A 21,993-nucleotide genomic window follows, 5' to 3' on the forward strand; every position below is an offset into this window, starting at 1 on the left:
GAATGAGCAAGAGCGGCGCTACAATGCTGTACATAGTGGGGCTGGGTCAGTGGTGGAGCGGACCAGAGGGCAGCTGAAAGGCTGTTGGTGCTGCCTGGATACAACTGGTGGCATGCTGCTTTCCAGTCCACAGAAGGGGTGTGGCATTGTGCTGCATGCAGTGTGCCGGGATGCAGTGTGCCGGGATGCAGTGTGCCGCGATGCAGTGTGCCGGGATGCAGTGTGCCGGGGTGCAGTGTGCCGGGGTGCAGTGTGCCGGGATGCAGTGTGCCGGGGTGCAGTGTGCCGGGGTGCAGTGTGCCGTGGTGCAGTGTGCCGACATGCAGTGTGCCGGGATGCAGTGTGCCGGGGTGCAGTGTGCCGGGATGCAGTGTGCCGGGGTGCAGTGTGCCGGCGTGCAGTGTGCCGGGATGCAGTGTGCCGGCGTGCAGTGTGCCGATATTGCAGTGTGCCGACATGCAGTGTGCCGGGATGCAGTGTGCCGGGATGCAGCGTGCCGGGGTGCAGCGTGCCGGCGTGCCGTGTGCAGCGTGCACGCGTGCACGTGGTGTGCCTCCCTCCACCACAGGCCGAAGCAGAGATGGAGGAATCTGACCCGGGGCCCCCGAACATGAGGCCCAATGCAGCAGCCTTACAGCTTCAGTCAGAGGTCAAACACAGCATGGGGAAAAGCCAGACAAGATGGATTTACTTTTTGAGTTATTTTATTGCGTCACATAAGTTCAGACCATCATTAACATGTCAGACTTCTGTCCCTGTTTCCCTCATGGTGTTCACAATGTGGTTTTGTGACTGCAGCACAGCGCAGGTGAGGACACGGCCAGTCTGTGACTGCAGCACAGCACAGGTGAGGACACGGCCAGTCTGTGACTGCAGCACAGCACAGGTGAGGACACGGCCAGTCTGTGACTGCAGCACAGCACAGTTGAGGACACGGCCAGTCTGGCGTCCCTCAGCAGTGGAGGCACACGGTGCAGCTCTATCTGCTGTGGAGATGCTGCCACACATGGGTCCCCCCTCTCCCCCTCCCCCTCCTCCCTTGATCATTCTCACCACAAGCAAACACATGGCCGGGCGCCCCAGAAAGGAGCAGGAAGGCCACACTGGATATAAACAGGTAACACCTGGTGGACAGGTGTGCTTCATGCAGCTTGGCTTTTCCACAGGCTAGAGAGCCTCCACAGAGCCAGGTCATACATCACTGGATACGTCTCATCTTTCCCAGCAACATTAACACCAAGAACAACATTAACAATGGTGAACGTCGCCTCACGTTCCAAATCCATTATTAATCAGCTAGTAATCAGAAGGTTGCCGGTTTGATTCCTGGCCGTGCTAATGACGTTGTATCCTAGGGCAAGGGACTTCACCCTACTTGCCTCGGGGAATGTCCCTGTACTTTCTGTAAGTCGCTGGTTAAGAGCGTCTGCTAAATATAAATGTAACATAGCCTATTTTTATTCTCATTAACATTGAACATAAGACATCAACGTTAACCCTAGCATGTAGCTACCCACCTAGCATCCATTACGCTGCTAATCGGTTCACACTGCAGTTAAACAGGTGGTGGAAGAAATACTCAGATTCTTTACTGAACATAAACACTACAGCTAATATAACAAGGAATCTCTGCCAAGTGTCTTTTATTGTCATGTCAATCCTATACATGAAACAGTACACAATGAAACCAAACAATGTTCCTCCAGGGCTCCAAGGAGAGGGTGACAGACAACTACATAGCATCTGTATGTGTCTGTCTGTGGTTCACATATCTTGAGAGCCATTCATCTGATTTGGTGAGACGTACACACACCTCTGTGAAGCACCAACTCTTGGAATTGCGTTAATGGAAGACACCTTGGGAGGAGCAATTCAGTGAGGGATCCCCTCCTCCAGAGACGGTTGGTGAAAGAGAGGTGCAGAACACAGGCATAACATAGTCATACAGCAGGGATGTGTCAATGGGTGCTGAAACACCAACATGCAGTGTTCAACTTGGGCCAGAGTTGGTAAATGTCAGTTTAAGCAGAGGTAGCCACAGGGCTGGGGACTGTGATCAGCGCAGCATCACAGGCAGGAGGATGAGGAAAGGGACCGGGAACTCACTGTTGTCTGTCAGGGAGACTGATGTCCAGCTCTGACAGACTACCACAGATCCATGTCCACTGGTGACCAGGTCCAGCTCTGACAGACTACCACAGATCCATGTCCACTGGTGACCAGGTCCAGGATTAGCAGACTACCACAGATCCATGTCCACTGGTGACCAGGTCCAGCTCTGACAGACTACCATAGATCCATGTCCACTGGTGACCAGGTCCAGCATTGGCAGACTACCACAGATCCATGTCCACTGGTGACCAGGTCCAGCATTGGCAGACTACCACAGATCCATGTCCACTGGTGACCAGGTCCAGGATTAGCAGACTACCACAGATCCATGTCCACTGGTGACCAGGTCCAGCGTTGGCAGACTACCACAGATCCATGTCCACTGGTGACCAGGTCCAGCGTTGGCAGACTACCACAGATCCATGTCCACTGGTGACCAGGTCCAGGATTAGCAGACTGACGACCAGGCAGATGCTGACAGCTCAAACCCCCCACACCACAGGGGGTTCAATTCAGTGTTCAGCTCTCCTCCCCTCTCCTCCTCTATCCACTCCTCTCTTCCCCATCTCCTCACCTCCTCCTCCCCCTTTCTCCCCTCTTTTTTGGGGCATGCATGCACCCTTACAGAAGTACGTTCCAGTAATGAGACTCCAAACAGGATCAACTGGTCCAACCACAAGTGTGTGTGGGTGTGACACATTCAAATATGTACTGTATGTTCATGAACAGTACCAATAACAACAGCAGTAAGAGGAGTCTTCAAGGTTGGGATCAGATGAGTACAAGGCAGCATTACAGGTGATCAGACTGTCAGCATTACTGTCAGACACACACAGAACCAGATGGAGCACAGAGAGGAGGCTGATGGTGAAACCAGAGTTTTATAAAGGTCAGTAGAATGGTGTTTATTCACATGTTGGAGAGTGGATGATTTACTGTCAGTCCAGAATAGTTTATGATTAAGTAAATGAGCATCCCTAACCCTGGTCTGATGTCTTATCCTTTCAAATACTGCAGGTGTGTTTGTTTGACAGCATCGATCTTAGGCTGTACAATATAACCTTGTTTCATGTCCATTAAACATGTCTAGTGTGTCTGTAAATGTGATCTTAGGCTAATGTGTGTTAGCAACACTGTCTAAACAGTCAGTGGTTAAGGACCTCCTACCTGTGATGATTGACAGCAAGGGGATGTACTGTGTTATCAGTTAACAGTGGCTAGGGAAGGAGACAGGCAGTGACATTTGACAACACTGTATATGTGTAATACAGGGTTTAAATAATGTTGTGTTTTTGTATCATATTTGGAGTGCTTTGGTTCTCTTTAGACTTGGACACTAATGCTAACAGCTTTTGATGATGGGTCAAGGAGCTGGCTAGCTCATGACAACCCAGGATGACATAAACTCAAAAACTTCAATGCACCATCTAGTGTAAACCTGTTCCACATGTTCATCTGTGCACTGGTGAAGGTTTCATTTGCACAGTGCAAGAGTATCCTGAGCATGAGAGAGACCCTGATCAGAGACAGGACAGAGAGAGGAGGGTTCTGGCAGGGCAGGTGATCAGAGACAGGACAGAGAGAGGAGAGTTCTGGCAGGGCAGGTGATGTAGGTGTCACACCCACAGCCATGCTCCAGCTTGTGCTCATGTTTATATGTGCCCTAGTGTTTCCCTGTGGTCTCTGTGTGATTACCTGCACCCGTGTCTTGCTAAGAGTCTGTGAGAGGTTTGGAGTTTGCTTGTTTGTCATAGTTTGTTTCACCTGTGTCTAGTTTGGTGGAGTTTGTATTTATGGTTCCTCCCCTGGTCAGTCTTTGTCACTTCCTTGTTGTGTACATGGTGTTGTGTACGTGTGAGTATGTCCTCTTGGCCCAGGTTCTTGGAGGAAAAGGAAGCCTGAGTGTTTAGTTCCTGCCTTGCCTGCCTCTCCCTGTGTTGGGGTCCAGCCTCCACACTCACACTGTGACAGCAGGCTGCAGGTGAACCAGGAACATCCACACTTACAGCACTGAACACACTACTGGGAAAATCATGTTACAGGATGACAAGTCAGATTTATGGAATGATTAGGGGTTATTGTACATTGAATTTGTCCATAATGTGTTTATGTGATCTAATTCAGTCAACATTCTTCTAAGTTATTGGACCCACAACTCCTGGGAACACCTAACATTTCTGCTGGGAGCGTCAAGCCAAAACCAGCTGCATTTCCTCCTACGTGACATTCTATAGAAACCATGTTGCAGCACAGGACTGGAATGTAGCAGAGAGACGTCTAAACCAGACAAACGAGAATCAGACTAAACTCTACAATGTAGAAAGGGAGGCAGGGAGAGAGATTAAGAAGGGGAGTGAGAGAAAGAGGAAGGGTGGAGGGACAAGGACCATATGTACAGAAGATGGGAGAAAAAGAGGGGGGAGTTTGAATTCTGTGTGAATCTTTGTTAGGTTTGCAACTCAGACATCCTGACTACCTCCACCTGTATCTCCCTCCAGCTCTCCTCCACCTGACTACCAAGACCTGTATCTCCCTGTACCAGATCTGACCAGATCAGTTTATCCTGATTCATGGTCTCTGTACCAGATCTCTGTCTTAGTGGCACCTTGAGGTCCCCAGTGTCCATAGCAGCTGGAAACACAACAATGTTACTGTATATAGACCCTGTTAACAGAGGGTCTTTGTTTACAAAGCGTTTGGATTCATGAGTGTAAACCATCCTGGACTCAGCACAAGTATTGTTGGAGTCAGAGCAGTGAGGTAGTATAACTGCTCCTGGATACAGAGGTAGATATAGTCATCCTTTATAGTACCCTCCAGGTCTGCCTTGTGGAGTGGTTGGTTGTAGTGTGGAGGTTGTAACCTGCAGTATATATACATGTGGAGGTTGTAACCTGCAGTATATATACATGTGGAAGTTGTAACCTGCAGTATATATACATGTGGAGGTTGTAACCTGCAGTATATATATACATGTGGAGGTTGTAACCTGCTGTATACTGTATAAGGAGCTTCCTGTATTGATGGCCTTACAGGAAACAGGACAGCTGCATGACATGCTGGTGTCCAGAGACAAGTTGCTGGTCTCTCTACTCACTGAGCAGCCCAGTCTCTCTGGAGAAACATCACGTTTCTGTCAGATGCAAGTCTGCACATGATGTCACTGAGGGACTCAAAAGGCCTTAATACTGGATGGGAAAAGATCCATGTATCAACATTGTAATCTGTGTTTTAGAATTATACTAAGCAACCAACAAAACATTACTGTGTTTCAGGGCACTGCCTCTAAAATGAGTCTCTCTGCAGAACATGACATGGACACCAAAGCTAAGAGGTAAGATGAGAATCCATAACTGTTCATGACTGTTCTCCATCTCAGAGCTCAACAATGATATCATGACATCATCATTAGTCAGAATAAATGAGAGACTGAAGGTCTGTCCTGTTGTGTTGAAGCCAAATCCAGCAGGAGAGACCAGCCTCACCTGTACCCAGCTGTGTGTCCATGAAGAGTGACAGGTCTATGGAGGCACCTATCGTGTTCAGTGATGGAGCAGGACCTTCTAATGAGGAAGGGTATGTACTGACCTCTGCTGGTGTTCAATGTTATGTGATGAAGGTGACATGGTGTGAAGAAGCCATCTCTACTGGGACTCAGAGTTCCTAGTATTATAATGTATTTGTCTTATAGTTTATTTGTGATTATAATGATAGTTTTTAAATGTATTTGGGCCCATATGAATCAATGCAGCATTTCTTATTCATGTCAGAGCAGAACCTGCTGTTGTGTATTTTTATTCAAGTTTTCTCCAAATTTCAAGTACAAAAACTGGTCAGGAATCTCAGCAAGTTTGAAAATGTCATTCAGTCTTCACAAAGGTTTCTTCAGGTAGTGTGTGCTAGGAGGTGTGATTGTGAAAACAGTCTTGTAGAACAGTTGTTGGTAGAGGGGAGGAGTAACACTATTAGCATAGGGTGCTAAAGTCTTCACTCTGGTGGCAGAACTAAGGTTAGGGTTAGACTAGAGCAGCGTGATAACTGGAGCAGGGTCATAACTGGAGCAGGGTCATAACTGGAGCAGGGTCATAACTGGAGCAGGGTCATAACTGGAGCAGGGTGATAACTGGAGCAGGGTCATAACTGGGGCAGGGTCATAACTGGAGCAGGGTCATAACTGGAGCAGGGTCATAACTGGAGCAGGGTCATGACTGGAGCAGGGTCATAACTGGAGCAGGGTCATAACTGGAGCAGGGTCATAACTGGAGCAGGATCATAACTGGAGCAGGGTCATAGCTGGAGCAGGGTCATAACTAGAGCAGGGTCATAACTGGAGCAGGGTCATAACTGGAGCACACATCTGTGTGTGTCTGTGAGGCCCACATCACCAAAACAATGTTACTTTACATATATTTGTCACAACCCTGCTCCTGGAGAGATACCATCCTGTAGGTTTATATTCCAACTCTGGTCCTTGAGAGATACCCTCATGTAGGTTTACGGTCCAACCCTGCTCCTGTAGAAATCCTCTCCTGTAGACACAAACAGCAGCTCTAACTAGTTCAGCTAACCTGAATGTGAGCTTAGAACACAGACGTTTCCTCCTAGTGGAAGCCTTCAGTTAAACCAGTCCTAAACTAACCAGGTACTGTATTTTTTGGAAATAAAGTCACAGTTTAAACCCTGATAAAAAAAATTCTTGTGGTGGTGCGTCTTATATTTATAGCACGTTTTTATAACAAAACAAGCGAAGCAGGTTCATGCTGGGGGACGCGAGACCTAGCGCGTCAGCAAATCGTCATCACGTGTCAAGGTACACCCTCCTAATAGGGCGGGGTATATAGCAGGGATCCCAGGTCCTGCATTGCTAGTGCGACACAGACACTCTCGGTCTCCTGCGGCCTCCACCTCCCCGGCCTCCTCCCTTTTGTCTGGTTTTTCTTTTTCTTCTTCCTCAGGGGGAATGCTTCGCTGCTCTCTGCCCAGATGTCGAGACGGTGTCTCAGGAGACGGTGTCTCAGTTGGGTGCGGCAGGGGGCCGCTGCGAGCACAACCATACGCCAAATCAAATATTACAATAATGTATTGTAACGTGTAATAAAGTATCAAGTAACATAACATTACTGAGGTCTCCTGCCTGAAACAACATTAGACAACAAACAAAACAACAACACTTTTTTCGTGAATGCTATTTAAATATGAGTTAATTCCCGGGTAATAGAAGACATACATTATGCAATGTATAATGTGTGTTACACAACGGCATGCTGTAAGAACGCCTATACTCGTGCATTGCTTGGTATTATTGTTCCCGTATCAAGTGCGGCCTATATTCCAGTGCAGTTTATACTCCGATTTACAAACACAAAGCTCCCATTCTGGTGGGGTGCGGTTCATAGAAAATGCGCCTTATTTTCAGAAAAATACGGTAGTTATAACTTTTAAGTAGTTATACATTTTAAAATACTTGACATATAATGTCAATACTGAGTTTTTCTATAATAGCTTTACATGCAATAAAAAGAGATCAGTGACTGACAAACATAACCTCCCTCTTCCTACACACACATTCACACAAACACACATACACAAATGTATGGTCACCCTAGTCATAACCTCCATGCACACACACACACACACACACACACAGACAGCATGAGAGTCAAAGCCCTGCAGGTACCAGGCCTGGTATGAGCACAGACCGGGCGGGGCTCAGCCCACTTAGACTGGTTGAGACCAGAAGGTCTTAAACTCCTGGGTGGAGGAGTGCTGCAGTGTCTAAAGCAGGCTGCTAGCAAACATGCAGCCCTATGTGAGGTGGACCCTGATGTCATTCTTCAGTGTCTGGTTGAAACACACTGTGGTGGAAATTCTGAGAATCAATTGTAATAAAATGGTACATGTCTCTCCATACCTATTGATTAACGAACAAACAATTGAACACAGAAACAACCATCTTTAACACACAAACATTAGACAATACACAGAACAATCTGCAGATTGGCTCAAACACGGAGAAGGTCTAAAGTCATCACCTGTCTCCTGCATTTCATTCATCAGACAATAACACTAAACCATGTGGCCATGAAACATACGATGTATGTTCCTCTAAAAGCACCAAAATACCTCAACGGATTCTCATGCCCAACACATCTTCAGCTGCAACATTTGCTTTTCTACAGGTACACTCTAGCACTTTTTGAGGTTCATGTTGTTTAATTGTAACTTATTTATGTCACACCCGCGCACGGGCGCCAGCCCTCTAGAGGGGGACATTCACCCTAGAGCACCTAGCACCAACCTTCTTCTACACTGGGCTCCACACCTGTGGTGATCAACACTTCCTATTTAAGCACTGGGTGTCCTTCCCTCTTCACTCTGTCATGAAGTTTGTTTGTGTAAGTCCGCCTTCTTGGTTTTGGATGTTACCTTTGTTTCTGAATTACTTTTTGTTGGACTGAACCATCCTCCTGTGGAGCACCCCTTTGTTAACCTTTTTTGAATAAATCATTTTTGTTGCACCTGATCCGCGCTCTGCATGTGTAAACCCCGGCCTGACAGTTTAACTACATGCTCTTAAGGCAGGCTCAGTGGTGGGGCAGTGCCTGGACTCACTGGGGACTGTGGTGGAGATACGGATGCGGGGCAAGCTCTTGGCCATCATGGGCAATGTCAATCACCCCCTCCACCATGTCCTGGCAGGACAGTCCAGCAGCTTCCGTAGCGGGCGGCTCAACACCCTACGTTCTCGGACTGAGCGTTTTAGGAGGTCCTTTGTCCCAGCTGTCATAAAACTATATGATTCCACACTGTTTTCCACTATACATCTTATCTACACTGTACATAACCTTATTGTATTGTATTGTCTGTTTGTATTGTATCGTGTTGTCTGTACATATTGTCTGTAATTATTGTTAATATGAGAGCTGTGAGAGATACCTGAATTTCCTCATGGGATTAATAAGGTATCTATCTAGCTATCATTTATCTCTTATGGTTCTTCCCTTTGGCACTTTTTTGGTTTTTCACAATGTATGCTTCAAGTTTTGGCTACCCGCAATGTTGTTGTTATGATCAGTGACCTATGCACTTTTGTTAAGCTCTCTCTTGAAAGTCGCTTTGGATAAAATCGTCTGTTAAATGAATAAATGTAAATGTATGGTTTAAGGAAATTATCGATTACTCAGACAGCTAGTAAACAGGAAACCCCCTCATCGAAAGGAACTAATCAGTGCCATCTAGTGGTATAGAAGATAGTTTACTCTGTATCACTCTTAAACTGAATCTGTGTATGCATGAATGGAGACAGTTCAGTATTTTGGTCGGTTCATGTGTTTAAGTAATGTCATCTCTTGTCCACAGAGATCAACAGAAGTCAGACCAGAGTCACCATGACGACTTGTCTTCTATATTCACAGTGAGTTTTGTGTTCATTTAAAGTACAAACAAGACAATAATCATTTTAATCCGATTGTACTACTATGTATAGAGTTCCTGGTTCCTCTGATATCTTCCCTCCCTGTTTCAGGTGCTTGAGGAGACTGTCATCAGGTTTGTAAAGGAAGAGCTGAAGAGGATGAAGAGGATTCTTAGTCCAGATTTCCCAGAAGGCTTAGAGAGTCAGAGGGAGGACCAGGAAGTGGTGGACCCTGAATATCAGAAGCAGGAGAGCAGTGCCAGAGAGGGAGCTCTGAAGATCACACTGCACGTCCTGAGGAACATGAACCAGAAGGAGCTGGCTGACACGCTGGAGAAAAGTAAGAGACTCCATATTTAGTTTTAGTTGACCGACTGATGGTTTATGATGGAGATACATGTTAAGAGAATCAGAGTAACTTTCAACTGGCAAAGTGCAATGATGGAAAATCAATGTTTATGTATAAGCCATCAATGTCTGCCATATTTAGAATCTGAAAAACTATTCTGAACTGTTAAGTAACTTTCTCTTGCAAACTAAATCCCTGTGAAGAATAACATCTGTGTTTGGTCTTTCAGGAGATATTTTTCGTCATAGCCTCTCACGTAAATTAAAATCTAAACTGAAGAAGAAGTTTCAGACTGTCTTTGAGGTCATAGCTCAACAAGGAAACCCAACTCTTCTCAATAAGATCTACACAGACGTCTACATCACAGAGGGTGAGATTTCAGAGGTCAATAAAGAACATGAGGTGAGACAGATTGAGACAGCATCCAGGAAATCAGCAAGACCAGAGACAGCCATCACATGCAACAACATCTTTAAACCCTCAGCTGGACGAGACGCACCTGTCAGAATTGTTCTGACAACAGGAGTTGCAGGCATTGGAAAAACTGTCTCTGTGCAGAAGTTCATCATGGACTGGGCTGAGGGACTAGCCAATCAGGAAATCCAGTTCATCTTTCCTCTGCCGTTTCGAGAGCTGAATCTGTTGGATGGAGAAGAGTTCAGTCTGATGGAACTTGTCCATCACTTCTTCTCAGAAACCAGACAATCAGGAATCTCCAACTACGACAAGTACAACGTTCTGTTTGTCTTTGATGGTCTGGATGAGTGTCGACTGCCCTTAGCCTTCAAAAAGAACAAGAGTTGGTGTGATGTCACAGAGTCCACCTCAGTGGATGTGCTGCTGACCAACCTGATCAGAGGAAACCTGCTTCCCTCTGCTCTCATCTGGATCACCACTCGACCTGCAGCAGCCAATCAGATCCCTTCTGAGTGTGTTCATTTGGTGACGGAGGTACGAGGGTTCAATGACCCACAGAAGGATGAGTACATCATGAAGAGATGCAGTGATGAGACTGTAGCCAGGAGAATCATCTCACACATCAAGACATCTAGGACTCTTTACATCATGTGCCACATTCCAGTCTTCTCCCTAATGTGTGTGACAGTCCTGGAGCACATGCTGAGAACAGAGAAGAAAGAGAAGATGCCCAAGACCCTGACTGAGATGTACACAACCTTCCTGGTGTTACAGACCAAACAGAAGAAGGTGAAGTATCATGGGAAAACGGAGACAGATCCACACTGGGATGAAGAGAGCATTAAGAGCATTCTGTCACTTGGAAAACTGGCCTTTCACCAGCTGTACAAAGGCAACCTGATTTTCTATGAGAAAGACCTGACAGAGTGTGGCATTGATGTCAGTGATGCCTCAGTGTACTCAGGAGTGTTCACACAGATCTTCAGACAGGATGGTAAAGTCTTCCAGGAGAAGGTGTTCTGCTTTGTCCATCTGAGCTTTCAGGAGTTTCTGGCTGCTGTGTTTGTGTTTCTCTCATTCATCATCAACAATGAGAATCTGATGTCTCAGTCCACCTCAGACACATCTGACATCCACCTCTGCAAGAGTGCTGTGGACAAGGCCTTGCAAAGTAAGAATGGACACCTGGACCTTTTCCTCCGCTTCCTCCTGGGTCTCTCAATGGAGTCCAATCAGACTCACTTACGAGGTCTACTGACTCAGACAAGATGCAACATACAGAGCCATGAGGAAACAGTCAAGTACATCAAGGAGAAGATCAGAAAGAATCACTCTCCAGAGAGATGCATGAATCTGTTCCACTGTCTGAATGAACTGAATGACCATTCTCTGGTGGAGGAGATCCAACACTACCTGAGCTCAGGAAGTCTCTCCAGTGAGGAGCTCTCATCTACACAGAGGTCAGCTCTGTTCTTTGTGTTGCTGACTTCAGAAGAGAAGATGGACGTGTTTGACCTGAAGATATACTCCAGATCAGAGGAAGGTCTTCTGAGGCTGCTGCCTGTGGTCAAAGACTCCAGAACTGCTCTGTATGTATAAAGCTATTTTAATAATGATATGATTTAGGACATATTGTGATGTGATATTTGATTATCGTATGACCCTATCGTATAAACTATGAGTCTGATGAATTGTCATGTTCTCCTTATGTCATGCAGGCTGAATGACTGTAACCTCTCAGAACGGTGCTGTGAAGCGCTGGCCTCAGCTCTCCCCTCCTCAGAGTTTACAGAGCTGGACTTGAGTTACAACAACCTGGGGGATTCAGGCATGAAGCTGCTCTCTGCTGGACTGGGGAATCCACTCTGCAAACTGGAGACACTGAGGTCTGTAATTACATTCACCAAGAGACAACCAATATTACACAACACACTGGTTGTACGTTTGTGGTCTATTAAAGGTACAATGGGGCCGGCCAAAGAATATTCAGGGAAACCAAGGTTTGTTGTCCACAAGTCATTCAGGTACAAGGCAGCAGGCAGGCTCAGAGTCAGGGCAGGCAGGAGGTCAGGACCAGGGGAACTAAGAGGCAGAAAAAGTAATCATGAGACAATATTAAAGTTATAATAGTATTGTATTTGTATGGTTTATTTGAGACAATATTCAGCTCTGGAAAAAATTAAGAGACCACTGCACTTTTTTTCCTTCTTAAAAAAAAAGTGAGGAACAGAAGGGTAACATTTGCAGTGGCTTCTTACATTTTACACTTATGTTCCTCACTCATTGTCCTTCTCAACATTTTTAAAAAGGAAAGAAAAAGGTGCAGTGGTCTTTAAATTTTTTAAGGAGAGAAGCTCTATATGAGAACACCTTGTCAACCTGATGTTTTCAGCTTGCAACAGATATTTGCCACAACACCCATGGGATCAGACTGATATTCGATTCTACTTCTAAAGGGTAGAATTGCTTTTGATCCCTCCCTAATGATAAACTTCTACAGGCTGTCAGGCTGTCACATCACAGAGGAAGGCTGTGCTTCTCTGGGCTCCGTGCTGAAGTCAACCTCCTTCCTGAGACAACTAGATCTAAGTAACAATGATCTGAAGGATGCCGGCATGAAGCTGCTCTCTGCTGGACTGGGGAACCCACTCTGCAAACTGGAGACACTGAGGTCTGTATATTTATGTTCTACATGAGCCATTAGTAAGGTTATAATTGTACAATGTATTTGTGTGGTTGATGTAGACAACAGAGTTGAGTCTCAAGTTGGGTATAAACTTCATGCAAAGAATGAGATATGCCTTCTACTCTAGTCATCAGTGAGGACTATTTAGATAAGAAACAGGCAGATTTGCTGCATCTGAAACATTCAAAAAGATATGTCAATGTTTCGTTAGACAGGATTGTTTTCTGGAATATTCCACCGGTACAATCCAGCACAGTGAAATCAGCTTCTCAGGCAGGTTAATATTTCACATTGGTTAATGGCTACTATTTCATTGTGTTCAAGTCAAATGTTATTTGTATAGCCCTTTTTACAAGCAATTTCACAGAGGGCTTCACACACGGCCATAAAACTGCACCTAAACCAACCTAAACCCTCAAGAAAGACAATGACAAACTCTCTGGAAAACTTATAGTTAAAACATTTAAGAAAGCTTGGTAGGAGCAATTCAGTGAGAGTTCCACTCTTCCAGAGGTGGTGAGTGATTCAGAGAGGTGCAGATCATAAGCAAAGCATAATCATGCATCAAGAGTAGCGATAACAATAAAATGTGCACATGGATGTTGAACACAGATATTCCAACTAGAGTTCCAACTCAGTGCTCTGAGTTGGCACGTGTCAGTTTGGGCAGTGGTAGCCACAGGGCTGGGAAGTAGGATCAGCACAGCATCACAGAACAGAACAGCCAGGTAGATGGACAGGAAGGAAACAGGAACGCTGTGTGCTCCATCATGAGCCCCAGTAGCGTTTTTTGGCACAAGCTACATGAAGAGAGGGGCTGCAATTTCCCAACCGCGGCACGTCATATGCAGTGGCGCCTTAATGCACAGGCTTACCTGGGCTTAAGCCCGGGGCCTCGACCAATCAGGAGGCTCTTAATAACAATACAAAATAATAATGTTGATTAACGTCCGTATTTGCGGTGTCAGTACTCTGCTCTACAGTGGCATCCGGTGGTGGATGTTGAGGGAGGCCCACCTCCCCCTTATCTAAACAAAATGTAACAAAATGTAACAAAAACTATAGAGGGTAGAGTGTGCTTGCTTGCGTTGGTTGCAAATGGGTACATTTATGAAACAAGCCGAAACCCCTTGAGACAAGCAATTTTAACAACGGTGTCACCACCGGCAGTATTTTTCAGATGGAATCGCGATTCAAACAGTAGCTACCATCTGCTAACTGAAACTATGCCCCTAAACGCGACTTTTTGGTCTCTGTCAGTCTAGAGCCCTGCTGGAGAAGCTGCATTGTGCTACGAGCAAGCTAGCCTAGCTGCTGTTGCTAACCAAACTTCAGTAAACTGAGGGGATTGTTTGAATGCGCCGGAAATTAAAAATGTTTCTTTTTACATACATTTTAGGCTGTGGCATTGAAGACAGAAGACCACACAAGCTTGAGTTTAAATACATTATTTAATGTGACATTACTTACTGTACATGCAAGTCTTAAATTGCTTAAATTTATAATGCTGCTACACCATGGCACGATACAATACTTGCTGTGAGTGCAACAGCAATGCACGTTATATCCATGCGTCGTTGCTAACGTGTGCTGACGTTGTGACGTAGGCTGCACAGTTCCCTTCGTTGACCCAAGGCACTTTTTGCCACAAAAACTGAATTTCAGCCTAAACCATGCAACGGAATGTAAATAAAAATACAAGCAACTCAATTGCTACCAACACAAAACTTTTGACATTTGCGATTAGCGGGCGGGGGGGCCTCAAAAAATGAAAAAAAAAACGTCTATAGCCCAGGGGCCTCAAGTGCTATTAAGACGCCCCTGGTCATATGTCCGTGTTGCTGAGATACAACAGGTAGTGCGTTCGTGTGTTCACACCCATTGTCGGACGTTCATTTGGTGGGGGGGGTCGGTTATGGTGGTGGGCGGGGGTTATGGTGGTGGGCGGGGGTTATGGTGGTGGGCAGGAGGCGCCAGTTGTAAACCTTGTTGTGGGGGGGGGTGGTGCAGGGGAAAACCTGGATCCTAGAACCAAATGTGCTCGGACGGCCACTGATGAGGCCGATGTCCACTTGGCAACTTCGTCCAATGTTGGCAGAGCAGCAACCTGGCAGGTGTTGACAGCTCAACTCTCCACACCACAGGGGGGTGAGGGGGGGAGAAAAAAGTAGGATTAAAGAATGCAAAGGTACAAATAAGTTAAAATAACTGTAAGGCAGTTCAGTCATAAGACTGACTAAAAATAACAATAAGGGTTTTTGATGGAACCCTAAACACCAAGACAATGCCAGCCTCACTAATTGAAACATGAAGTCTGTTCCAAAGGAGAGAAGCTCTATATGAGAACACCATGTCCACCTGTTGTTCACAGCTTGAAACAGTTACTCGCCACAACACCCATGGAAAATAATCAGACTGATATTCTTTATTTATACCTCTACAGGGTAGAATTGTTTGTGATCCCTCCCTAATGATAACCTTCTACAGGCTGTCAGGCTGTCACATCACAGAGGAAGGCTGTGCTTCTCTGGGCTCAGTGCTGAAGTCAACCTCCTTCCTGAGACAACTAGATCTAAGTAACAATGATCTGAAGGATGCCGGCATGAAGCTGCTCTCTGCTGGACTGGGGAACCCACTCTGCAAACTGGAGACACTGAGGTATGTATTTATGTTCTACATGAGCCATTAGTAAAGTTATAATCGCACAATGTATTTGTGTGGTTGATTTATACAACAGAGTTGAGTCTCAAGTTGGGTATAAACTTCATGCCAAGAATGAGATATGCCTTCTAGTCAGTGCCGGTCCTTCCTATAGGCGACATAGGCAGCTGCCTAGGGCGGCATGAAGAGGGAGGAGGCAATTTCCGAAGTGCAGCCATTTAAGTGAACCCTCCCGCTGTCCTTGAGTCTCAAACACACTACCAGCAGGGGGGTGTTGGGGGGGGGGTTGAAGGTGAACCTTGCCGAGGGCACTAAATGTGCTAGGACCGGCACTGCTTCTACTCTAGTCATCAGTTTGATAAGAAACAGGCAGATTTGCTGCATCTGAAACACTCAAATATACCGTACATATAGATTGGCATATATTGTATTTAATGTTTGTTTAGTTTACACAGAATGAACATTTTTATGCAACTGTTTCTGAATGTGCAACATGATTGCACTCTCTTTGGGTACCCTTAACAATCTGTATGCCATTGCCTTTCGCAAAGAGAGAAATGGAGGTACTCTCATCTTTAGCCCCTTTATAGACTCTGCTACCTAAATCGGAAGCACACAATCTCAATTTCCCATTGTGTATGTGTGTGTCTGTGGTTGTTGTGATGTATTCTTTTTAACTTTTCACGAATGTTAGGGTCCCTAGGTAAAGTAAGTTAAAAAAAATAACTATTTGAGGGTTTTCTCTGCTGTTAAATATAATAGCAGTCCTGTTTGACCCTGAAGACAACACAAGGGTTAAGATATACTATTCATCATATTATTATACATGTACCTGGGCAGTGAGTTTAGCATCTGGAGGCTGTTGTTCCTGTGGTTGACGCCTCTTCCACTACATGAAGGGTTTCAAATTAGGAAGGGCAAAAAAAGTGTGCTTGATGTATAATACTACTGTATATACTGTATATGTATGGAAGTGGCTATTCACATTTATTCTGACATACTTTACTTTGTAGGATGGTAACTTGCTCAGTTGTGCATATATGTCAGGTTTTTTAAAGCAAATGGTTCAGAGAGGAGCTGCTCGGCCTACTGCCGTTAGAAGGACACACAACTGGCAATATAGTCTTTGGGAAAAAAATGTTTAAGACATGGTCTGGATATGAAGCGTGTGTGCATGCTTGTGACAGATGGGGCTCCATCCATGACAGGGAAAGTGAATGGTTTGGCAGCACGTTGGTCCGCTGTTGCACCTCAGTTGATCTCCTTACACTGCATTGTACATCAGGCAGTGTTGTGTGCAAAACTAAGCTCAAAACGGCAATGGACAGGGTGATTCTGTTTATTTGGCTCTTTTATTGTTTTTGTATGCACCTTTTGCTGTGCAAACTGACCAAAGTAAAAAAAGCGAATAAACCTTACATATTTTTCAATAAATTAGTTTGTGTTGGTTTTAAAATGTGTCATTACGAGCAGCCTCGCCACTGAAATGACTGGCCCAGCTAACCGACTGGCCCAACTGAATTTGTAATTTAATGGTCTAGTGCTAGCTTTGCCAGGCTGAGTGGAGAGGAGAAAGTGCTCTGCTGTACTGTCGCTGTTGTTTATTAGGTTGTCATGACTTTGTGAGTGATTAACTTCCTGTCACTGTTCAGTTGCTCATCCTCCTAATTGTGTAATTGTGATATTTCATAGAATTCTGAAGCAGCGGCGGCAATGATTTACGCTACATCGAGCTGTCATAGAACTCGGTTTAGAGAGAACTTATTAAAGGGAGAGGTCACGTGGCCGTGAACATTGCTTTCTGCGATGGTGGATAGATATGATCCATGTTCTATGTCTCGACTCGGACGTCTTGATGTTCCATAGAACTACTAGCACCAAACTGAACTCAAACCTTCCTGAACTGGGGGGAAAGGTCACTCTGTCTAATGAGGAGGAGGAGCAGCTATGACAACACCTGCCAAATGAACCCCTCTGTGCTGACTCACTCTGGAGGCCCAGATGGATTCTGTCCCAACATTCATCCTCTTTCTACAGGCTGTCAGGCTGTCTGGTCACAGAGGAAGGCTGTGCTTCTCTGGCCTCAGCTCTGAGGTCCAACCCCTTCCACCTGAGGGAACTGGACCTGAGCTACAATCATCCAGGAGAAAAAGGATTGAAGCTGCTCTCTGCTGGACTGGAGGATCCACACTGCAGACTGGAGAAACTCAAGTAAGGAGATGTTTGTGTTTTTATATACCTCTTATTGTAATGTTGCTTGACACTGAAAGTATGTTCATAGGCCTTGCATTTCACGATGATACAATTACAGACTGCATGGATTATTCAACCTACATTAATAAAACATACCTGGTGATCAACTACAATTTATTGGGAACATCTAGATGTGTGTTGAGCTGTGGTACAACTATTATTGGTGAAACGACCCAAACCCCATCTCTGCAATCATAATTAATAAAGGCTGGTTTAAAGTACTTCTTCCTGCCTCTATGTATAAATGCTCATGGGTAGCCTTAATGGGTTCCATTCAGACCTTCACATTAAGTATTTTACTGTTATATGTCAACAACACATTATCACCTGGCTATACCCAACGTTTAGATCTGTTTTGGGGTATTTATGCAAATGAGCACATACCCAATTAGATTATGCACCGTTTGCCCATCCTAACAAAATATTTCAAAAAACGTGTAAAAAACGTGCAATACATTCTCGCGGTGCGCTACTGGGAGACGTGGAGGGAAAGGGGGCGGGGGGGGGGGGCAAATGGGTGTCTGATGTGGTTAAGGGTGTTCAGCTATGTCGAGCTAACGCCCGAACGGTCCAGTTCAGAGCAGAGCCGACGGGAAGAGTGACCACAAACATCCCACAGCTGTCTTGGGGTCAGCACTAAACATCGGGCGTGTGAAGACGAGAGAGAGAGAGAGAGAGAGAGAGAGAGAGAGAGAGAGAGAGAGAGAGAGAGAGAGAGAGAGAGGAGAGAGGGAGAGAGGGAGGGAGGGAGGGAGGGAGGGAGGGAGAGAGGGAGGGAGGGAGGGAGGGAGGGAGGGAGGGAGGGAGGGAGGGAGGGAGGGAGGGAGGGAGAGGGAGAGGGAGAGGGAGAGAGAGGGGGAGGGAGAGGGGGAGGGGGAGGGGGAGGGGGAGGGGGAGGGGATATTTGTTTTTGCTTTTTCCTTACTCAGGACATATTGAGGATACAAAATCAGTTGAGTTTGCTTCTTTTGCAATTTGTCCTACCTTTTTTCACAAAATGACTGGAATGAGGTTAAAACCATAGACTGTATGTCTTAAAACAATCATGTGTCTGGTAGGCCTAAACAAAATATGCCCTACCTGTTTGAACTGTTTTCATATTTAATTTTCAGCTGCTTCCAAGTGTGTTTTGTGCCCATAGGATTGTTTCACCACTTGTTCAGCTGTAGTAAGACGTGTGGTTAAATGTCAAATAAATAGACTGCATTAAAATGTACTCATTGACCAATTGTCTGTCTTTTGCAGTAGCAGTTGTTGTTTATCTTTCAGAAAATGTTTTCATACTCGCCTACACACATGAGAATGTCTAATTCCTGTGAATTAGAACTGAACTAACTCAGATCAGCTTTTCTGGAACCAATATCTCTGTGCTTCCCATCTCATCTCAATATCTCTGTGCTTCCCATCTCATCTTCATCAAGTCAAAGTTCCGGAATACAGAGGAATACATCTCAGATGATAAAGATATAAATAATAGTCAGTTGCTAAGTCACTTAGCAACAGGTGAAGTGTCATTTCCTCATAATTCCTCTGCTTATCCCTACAGTGTGGATCATGTTGGAGAGTGCAGGATCAAACCTGGTCTTAGGAAATGTGAGTATTGACTGCTACTTAGTTCTAGTACACAGGGTCATACAGGGACAATACCATTAGTGACTTTGACACTGTCAGAAATGGACACACGTATGTGCCCTCCCTTCACCCTCCCTTCTCCTCTCTCCTCCTTCCCCTCCCTTCTCATCTTCCCTGTCCACCTCCCCTCTCTCCTCCACCCTCCCTTCTCCCCTCCCCTGTTCTCCTCTTCTCCCCTCCACCCCTCCTTTCATCCCTCTCCTCCCTCATTCTTCCCTTCCCTTCCCTTCCCTTCCCTTCCCTTCTCCCTCCCTCCCTCCCTCCCTCCCTCCCTCCCTCCCTCCCTCCCTCCCTCCCTCCCTCCCTCCCTCCCTCCCTCCCTCCCTCCCTCCCTCCCTCCCTCCCTCCCTCCCTCCCTCCCTCCCTCCCTCCCTCCCTTCCCCTCTCTGCTCTGCTCTGCTCTCCTGTCCTCTCTTCCTCCCAGTAGCTGCTGTGCGTTTCCCCTCCCTCCTCCCTCCCCTACACCCCACTATTCTCCTCTCACCTACCTTCATCTCTGATAGAATGTATTTCTGTCTGGAGGCAGGTAGGCTGAAAAGAGAGGCACGATACTGAATAAAGTTTTGACCTTGTTTATTAGGCGACGTCGGATCACGCAACCAGTCAGAGTAGATTGGTCAGCATGAGTGAAAAACATGTCTGTCAAATGGCATTTATGTATGGCTGGACAGTACAGATAGCAACCACCAAACATGCCCTTAAACAGTACACATTCCAACATGAGCTTCTTTGTGCATCTTCCTGCATTTTATCTCTCCAGAGTTTGCACAAAGCACATTCCCAGATCTATATGTGTCCGTCCAGGGGCGCACGAAGCGACCTCGTGACCCCAGCTAGGGACAGCCTTACATATAGGAAATCTGCATATCAATCTCCTGTTCCCCTTTCCTCTCTCCTATCTAACCTCTTCCCCTCCTCCCTCTCCTCCAACTCCACCCCCAGGGCTCGCAAAGAACTTGTCCAGTACCGTCCGGAAGCGCAAAATGAACCGTCCAAATAGAGTAGATAAGGGGGGTGGGGGGAGAGGAGGTCAGGGGGGTGGGGGGAATGAAAGGGGGGGGGCAGGAAGAGGGAGACATTCTAATGTGAATGATGATGATCGGTAATATACTGTGTCTTGGTCTCCCCCATCAGATGCCTGTGAGCTCACACTGGACCCAAACACAGCATGGAGAAACCTCTCTCTGTCTGAGGAGAACAGAAAGGTGACAAGGAGGAGAGAGGAGCAGCCGTATCCTGATCACCCAGAGAGATTTGAGTGTTCACAGGTGCTGTGTAGAGAGGGTCTGTCTGGGCGCTTTTACTGGGAGGCAGAGTGGAGTGGAGGATGGAGGGTTCATATAGCAGTGACATATAAAGGAATCAGCAGGAGAGGATGGGGTGTTGACTGTGTGCTTGGATACAATAACAAGTCCTGGAGTCTGCAGTGTCATGGTAACAGTTACTTTGCCTGGCACAAAAATAAGAGCACTGCCATACCTGACCCCCCCTCCAGCTCCCACAGAGTAGGAGTGTATCTGGACTGGCCGGCCGGCACTCTGTCCTTCTACACAGTCTCCTCTGACACACTGACCCACCTGCACACATTCCACAGCACATTCACTGAGCCCCTCTATCCTGGGTTCAGGGTTAATCCTGACTCCTCTGTGTCCCTCTGTCAGGTAGAATAGTCCACACACACACTCTCACACACTGTGCTTACATAGATATTACTGAAGATTTAACTGTATTGTAGGGCTGTTTTGGCAGCCCCTTTGTCACTGGTCCCCCTCAACAGTTGAAGAGGGAGGTGGACCGAGGAAGACTGAAATTATCATTAAAAGTTGTGTTCTTGTAAATATTATTCTAAACAGCTTTTAATGTCGTGTTTGATATGCTTTTGGTTCTTATTTTATGTATTACATTGTATTATATATATGCTATAGAGCTTTCTGATAATGGGTAGTCATGCCAGCCGCGTATTGACATAAGCATTGATAAGTATTCTTATTGCCCTCTGACGTCATCTTCAAAATGAGCGATATCAACGAGTCAGCTGCTGAGTTTTACTATCCAGATGATGCTGAAAAGATTTGTAATCGAAAGTGAGGATGAAGACTCTTTGAATCATGTGTCGTTATTTTGTGTTTTTTAGTATTTTAGCAGCACCATGTTGTCCGCTTTCTATCAAAAGTAATGAGTTGCTAGGCAACACATGAAACACACCATGAGAAGACTTGAGAGCAAGCTACTAATAGCCTAGAGGTACCATTTATTTTCATTTAAAAAATGAAAAGAAGCTATAAATGCCATATAATAAACTACCGTATTTCTTTGAATAAACGCCGCGGCGCTTATTAAATAAAGTTCATTTTTGATGCAGCGTTTACTCAAGGGCGGCGTTTAATTAGTAAGAGAGATTTCGTGAATTGTAGCTGCAGTGCAATGATAGACAACTTTGTTGCTGGCATTTTGACAAATGAATCATGC

The 21,993-nt window shown here is 45.7% G+C and overlaps 2 protein-coding genes across 3 annotated transcripts in view; both read left to right on the forward strand.

Moving 5' to 3' along the window:
* Positions 1-2,859: 2,859 nt before the first annotated feature.
* The window catches only part of LOC146219453 (NACHT, LRR and PYD domains-containing protein 12-like), a 120,974-nt gene continuing 101,840 nt past the window's right edge, over positions 2,860-21,993 (forward strand). Inside the window, 3 exon segments of the mRNA XM_084694358.1 lie at positions 2,860-3,001; positions 3,990-4,093; positions 5,388-5,446. Coding sequence (XP_084550484.1) covers positions 2,977-3,001; positions 3,990-4,093; positions 5,388-5,446 — 188 coding nt within the window. The 5' untranslated portion in view covers positions 2,860-2,976.
* On the forward strand, positions 9,477-21,345 carry LOC146219454 (stonustoxin subunit beta-like). 2 transcript variants are annotated; one of them, XM_084694362.1, is made up of 8 exons: positions 9,477-9,526; positions 9,638-9,866; positions 10,105-11,881; positions 12,011-12,178; positions 12,793-12,963; positions 17,677-17,850; positions 19,439-19,485; positions 20,659-21,345. In XM_084694362.1, the coding sequence occupies exons 2-8, from the start codon at positions 9,686-9,688 to the stop codon at positions 21,192-21,194; spliced, it is 3,054 nt and encodes a 1,017-aa protein (XP_084550488.1). In that variant the 5' UTR covers positions 9,477-9,526; positions 9,638-9,685; the 3' UTR covers positions 21,195-21,345. The 2 variants fall into 2 exon arrangements, with proteins under 2 accessions (XP_084550488.1, XP_084550487.1); XM_084694361.1 differs by lacking the exons at positions 9,477-9,526; positions 9,638-9,866; positions 10,105-11,881; positions 12,011-12,178; positions 12,793-12,963 and adding an exon at positions 15,449-15,636.

The sequence above is a fragment of the Hypomesus nipponensis genome, chromosome 28, assembly GCF_054491055.1.
Source record: "Hypomesus nipponensis isolate SF chromosome 28, ASM5449105v1, whole genome shotgun sequence".
NCBI lineage: Eukaryota > Metazoa > Chordata > Actinopteri > Osmeriformes > Osmeridae > Hypomesus > Hypomesus nipponensis.

What these genes read in the sequence shown, in the direction of transcription:
- LOC146219454 (XM_084694362.1), top strand. Translation starts at nt 9,686, where the DNA reads ATGAAGAGGATTCTTAGTCCAGATTTCCCAGAAGGCTTAGAGAGTCAG. An exon ending in TGCAGACTGGAGAAACTCAA is followed by an intron (nt 17,851 to 19,438) that starts GTAAGGAGATGT and finishes TTATCCCTACAG; the next exon opens with TGTGGATCATGTTGGAGAGT. An exon ending in CAAACCTGGTCTTAGGAAAT is followed by an intron (nt 19,486 to 20,658) that starts GTGAGTATTGAC and finishes CTCCCCCATCAG; the next exon opens with ATGCCTGTGAGCTCACACTG.